Source organism: Labrus bergylta, chromosome 19, assembly GCF_963930695.1.
Source record: "Labrus bergylta chromosome 19, fLabBer1.1, whole genome shotgun sequence".
NCBI lineage: Eukaryota > Metazoa > Chordata > Actinopteri > Labriformes > Labridae > Labrus > Labrus bergylta.
The window spans coordinates 9,441,060-9,446,528 of record NC_089213.1 but is presented as its reverse complement, the minus strand read 5'-3'; the positions used below and the strand labels follow the sequence as shown (position 1 = coordinate 9,446,528).

The 5,469-nt window shown below is 40.4% G+C and overlaps 1 protein-coding gene across 1 annotated transcript; it reads right to left on the bottom strand.

Annotated features, from left to right (window-relative positions):
* Positions 1–544: 544 nt before the first annotated feature.
* On the bottom strand, positions 545–4,052 carry edn2 (endothelin 2). Its single transcript, XM_020638036.3, has 5 exons — positions 3,700–4,052; positions 2,792–2,942; positions 2,542–2,655; positions 1,836–1,919; positions 545–1,719 (listed from the first exon to the last, which is right to left on the bottom strand). Exons 1-5 carry the CDS (start codon positions 3,764–3,766, stop codon positions 1,620–1,622), a joined length of 516 nt encoding a protein of 171 aa, XP_020493692.1. The 5' UTR covers positions 3,767–4,052; the 3' UTR covers positions 545–1,619.
* Between the last annotated feature and the right edge of the window lie 1,417 nt (positions 4,053–5,469).

The following is a 5,469-nucleotide window of genomic DNA, read 5'->3' as shown; positions in this document are numbered from 1 at the left end:
GAACTGACTTGTATTCTGCTTCCAGCCTGTCTTAACATAAATAACTATGTAAAGTAACGCTATGATTAATATGCTGTTGTATTTTTTTGTTTTGTTCTTTTGTGTTGCCAGAGTTATAGGCATATTAGTGTGTGGGCATGGCTGCATGGCTGCATGTTACGTTATATGTCTTAACCACCTCCAGGGACAGCGGGGGTCTGCAGTCAATAGCACCCTTATGTTGGGGGTCACAAGCTGTCAAGTTTTGGAACCCCTGTTATAGAAGATCTGCTGAGTGAAACAGCAATTAAAATGAGTCAAATAACTAAAACAAATTCTTGCATTGTCATATTTTCTTCCATTTTTTTTTTATTTCATTTGCATAGTTCAGTGCATTATTCATACAAATATAAATACATATCTGAATAAGTTAGAGAATAAATAAAAAGTTCTATTTACAATATTTTCTATCATTCAGCATTAAACAGTAAACTTCTGAGCTGGTGACGATCCATCATGTACAGCATTGAGATGTTTGAGGATAAATATTTTCTTAACAACTATGAACTTTTAAAATGTTTTAAAAATGAGCCGACGACAATCAAACAGGGCAGAGAAAAAGTGCTAGACATGGATAAACAGCCCTTGAAGTGCACAACACAGGTTGAGAGTCATAACTCTCCAGAGGCTAATTACAGAGGAATTAAGGGAACATTTGTCAGAGGGGGGAAAAACTATTGTCGCATTTTTGGCAAGCTGCACATTATTGAAACCTTCTGGCTTATCTTCAATAAAAACATTAAACAGGACATATGCAATAAACACTGAGGCCAACACAATAGAGCTAGAGCAGTTGTTATGCTTGCAGAAAGTATGCAGCATATGGAGCTTACAATGGACCTTGTATAAAGCTAATTGTTTGTGAGATAAATTCCCGAATGGATGACCTTCATTTCAATGAAGCAATGTGTGCCAAGAGTGAACAAGCTGCCGTTTTCAAGTACTGCCTAGTAATTACAAATGCTACTTGCTTGTTTGCCCTAAACAGTAAGGCAGGACAACAGATTCCAGCTCTGATACAGAGCAATATCAAACTGGCCCAAAGGTCAGCAATGCCCGAATAAACACTGGAAAACAATTCCAAGCCAGAGACAGAGCTGATTTAACTCTGTGACATTCAGCTATCCTCTAATCGTGAGTGATGTTGAGTGGAGGATTTAAAAATGTCCATTCAGATGAGCCGCTGGACTTTTGGCCCAACAGGACGACAGACCAGTGACCCTTTAGTCTTCCTGGACTTGGTTCCTCCATCAGTTTCCTTGGCTTTGTCCTTGGCTTTTAATGGATTCTTCCTTGGCATGTAAGTTCATAAAAGTTCAGAGAGTTCAACAACTGATTTCAAACGTCTCCCCACCCAACATAGATTTTGCTGAAGGGCGTCAGTCTTGATTAGCTGCCAGTCCCTTAGCTCTGCTTTCCTGATCAAACATTGGATGCGCTCCCATTTTTTGTTGCCACCTCGGCATCCACAGTAGTTGTTAAAACTCTGACGCTGTCACTGAAGCCAGCTGGGACGAGTCTTCTTTCCAAGATGGTTGACTCCATCAAGGCTGAGCTGCTTGTGGTGCTTGCCCAGTCCTTTACCTTCTCGTTCTGCTCGGCAGCCTGTTGACTCCGCCTGGGTTCTCGTTTGACGATTGAATCGTTTTTGCAATCGCCATGTTGGACTTGACCACAGATCTAAAGAACACAAAAAAGAGAACAGGTCAGTGATGCTTCATATATCTGAGAAATCAACGCCATCCACATGCACGACATGGATTCAGATGCTAATGCTTGAGTTCATCTTCGTTTACCTGAGAGACTCCAGGAGTTTGTTGCTGTTTGTGCTTTCAGATTCTCCCAATGGACCCACGACATTTGTTCTTAGATCATCTGGGCTGTGGACAGAAAAAAACTCAGCATTAAAAACAGGAAAATAACCCTCACATAAAGTCTCTCGCAATCTAACCTCTACACACTGAGGATTTTGTTTTGCATTATTTTTTAACTTGAAGCGAAGTAGGTTCATGTTGCAAAGCAATTTTCTTTGGATTCCAAAGCAATTTTCTTTGGATTCCAAACTAATATTAATTTGGATGCCTTATGGGCAGGTATGCAGGGCGAGGCTTACAAAACACCACCTCAGATATCATTTACAGATAATGACTAATCCATAGCGTCGGATTCATGACCAAAACAGGCAACAAGAATTCATTTCAGGAAAGCAAAACCATTCCAAAAATAGAAGCACTGCTCATAAACATTGGACATTTCTTTTCAAGGCTTCCAAAGAAATGCGGGCCATTATCTGCAATGTGGTTACTACCCTTATGCTGTGGCTACATTATCACAGGCTGAATCATGTAGCCGCCTCTCCGAATCGTCTGCCACATCAGAGCAGTGTTAAGGCCTGCCACGCATGACTGACGCTGAATGGAGACGCAGAATCTAAGTCGATCTGATCTGAACATCTAGAAGGCTACGTGATGGGAAGTCCAATGCTTCGCTGTAGACGCTCACCTCGTATGGCAGAATCCAGAGCAGGTTTTATCAGCTTGGTTGAGGCATTCACAACGGTCAGCTGAGCGGCGGCGACGAGTCAGGGGACTTCCAAGGCCATAAGGAAGGACTTTACTGTAAATGGAAAACAAAAATTCTAAGAACAGGGAATCTGGGTGCATTCAGCAAAAAAAAGGTTTACACTCAATCTTCCAAACATGTTTGCAATGCATCATTCTTAGTTCATGTCCTCATCGTTCTGTAGGCTCACCTTGGCGTGTTGACCCAGATAATATCCAGGTGGCAGAAGTAGATGCATTCTGTATCATCCCAGTTGCTGCAGGAGCAGCGCTTGGTCCTGCGGTGTGGTTGTGCAGCCTGAGCTGGCAGCTCTGTCCGCTCTGATAAGGGGAGTCCGCAACCTAGAGAACAACAAAGGATCCCGAGATTAAAAAGTGTACATTAATGCTTTTCACTGTGACTGTCTTATCTTGTGTATTTAAGAACTACAAACACTTGTGTGGTTTGACAAATGTGTTTGTGATTTATATTCAGAATAGATCTGTCATACTATGGATCAAAGATCTTCATCCATGTCAAACAACCTTGAACGTTAAACAAAGGAGATTATATTAATAATTATGTGATATGAACATATATCAAAAGGAGCTCTTGTTTTGAACATTCTACAGTATGTGGATATTCAAAGTTAAATAAAAACATTTTTACATCAAACCTGATTACTTTTTTTATTTTAAACCAAATGTTTAGACTGTTACTTCCTTCAGCCCGAAATCCAAACCCTGACAATCCCAACCCAAACAAGGTTGCAAAAATAAGTTGCAATTCATTGTTTGAATAGCCAAAACTAACTTGACAAACTTGAAGTTGGGCCCCAGTTTATGTATAAATATTTCTTAAATAATAAAATTTAAAAAAATTAATTTATACAATGTCACATCTGGTCAATCCATTCCGTTGGATTTATTTGTGACATTGTCTCTGCTAAGGATTGCTTTATTTCTTCTGTCTTATCTTGAACAAAACATCCATGCAGTATCTTATTTTGGCCATACCATTTTTGGAATAAAAACATCAAAATCAGATTTTGTCTACAGAAATCTCCAAATTTGTCTCAAGTGAATAAAAAAGACCCAATTTAAAAGCAAAGTAACTCACCTTCTTGCAGAGCTGTGAAGATGATGAATAAAACCAGAGTCTTGCACATGAAGGAAGCCATCATCATCTCTTGTCTGTTTTGATGCTTGATAGTAGCCGCAGTAGTCTCTCTCTCTCTCTCTCTCTCTCTCTCTCTCTTAAGAGTTCTGGATGACTCTTTAAAGTTTTGTGTGTGTTCAGGCTGGAGAGCACCAACAGGTGTTTTGTGTTCATGCTGCTGCAAGGACGTCTACTTATACACCCCCTACTGCGAGTGACATCACGCAGGCCCCTCCCACCTTGGACTGTCTTTGCAGAGCAGCATAGTTACACAACTCTAAAATACTCCACCTGCGCTCCTCACATTCCTGAAGTGACCTTAAGGGGACTGTAGGCGCCACCAACAGGCCAAAAACAGCAAAGAGAACATAAACAGATTTTCACAGGCTGTGATTCATACAGGAAACTGAAAAAGGTCAAATATGACAATAATAATAATCAGTGCCAGATTGACTTCAGGTGTAGTCAATCTCACCTCCCCTGGAGTGAATGAGACTCGATCAGCATGATTAAACAAATGAAAAATACCAATCTTCCCTTCTGAAATCCAAACATATCAAAATTATATTTATCAAAGTCTAATTCCCAAATTTGTTTTGGACATTTTAAGTACTTTTAGTGAAATCAATGATTTACATATTTTTACATTAACATTGACCCGTGAGCGAGAGGAATGTGCCCCTTCCTCTAGAACATCAACATTCATCAATGATAATCTACATTTTTGCATTGGATACAGTATGATCTATAACACAAGTGTATTAAAAAAAAAGTCCAGTCTGGAGGAGATCAATGCATGGAGGACTTTTTCTAAGTCAGCAGGAGAAAGGATTGACCTGAATTGTCTCAGTTCACTTTAGTCACTGAGGTCTCATGGGCAGTTCTGTGGCAATTCTAGTCTGTTGGGGCTCCAGGCAAGAAATTAATTGGGGGCCCCTCCAACCAGAATTCATTCCCATCATGTCTACCAGTTTCCTGACACTTACTCGCCTTCTTCTTTCCTTCTTCTTTCTTTTACACTGCCAGACAGATCATTCTTCTTCATTTTCCTTCAGTGACTTTCATTGACAGACTTTGGTTTCCACAGAAATAATGCATGCCACGCTTCGCAGGGCAACCAGAGGGAGTGCTGTCAGCCACTGCTTTGGCTTCACGTTTGTCAGCCACTGGGGGCCCCCAAATGGTCTGGGGCCCCAATGAGTTGCCTGCCTTGCGTGTTAGCAAACAGCACCTCTGGGTCCGAGTCACAAATGACCCTGAGGTTGCAAACATTCTTAGGGAACCCGAACTTGGTGAGAGATTATTAATGTAGCTAGTTAGCACTGAGCTATATTACTAGCTTACCTGCTCCCTGCGAGCTTTAACATTATCTCTGAACGTCTATGAACTTGTCCTTTATGGTTTGTTGTTGACATTGCAAAGTTAGTTGAGCTAGAGATAAAAAAATAAATAAAAAAAACTGATAGTGATAGTGATCCCTTTTTCTCTCATTATCGTTCAACTTTTAAAACTCAGACACCATAAAATAACGGGACACTATCAAATGGGGAAATGTGTTTATGCAACTAAGTATTAAAAATGAATAATATAACGTTTATCCAGAAAAATAGTTTGTGATCTTTCAACCCATATAAGGCTGCAAAGGCAGCAGGTTTCAGTCTGTCATGCAGAACAGTGAGGATACTCTTATTAACTAGTGGCTGCAGATGATTGTGGCAGACAGGAAGTCAA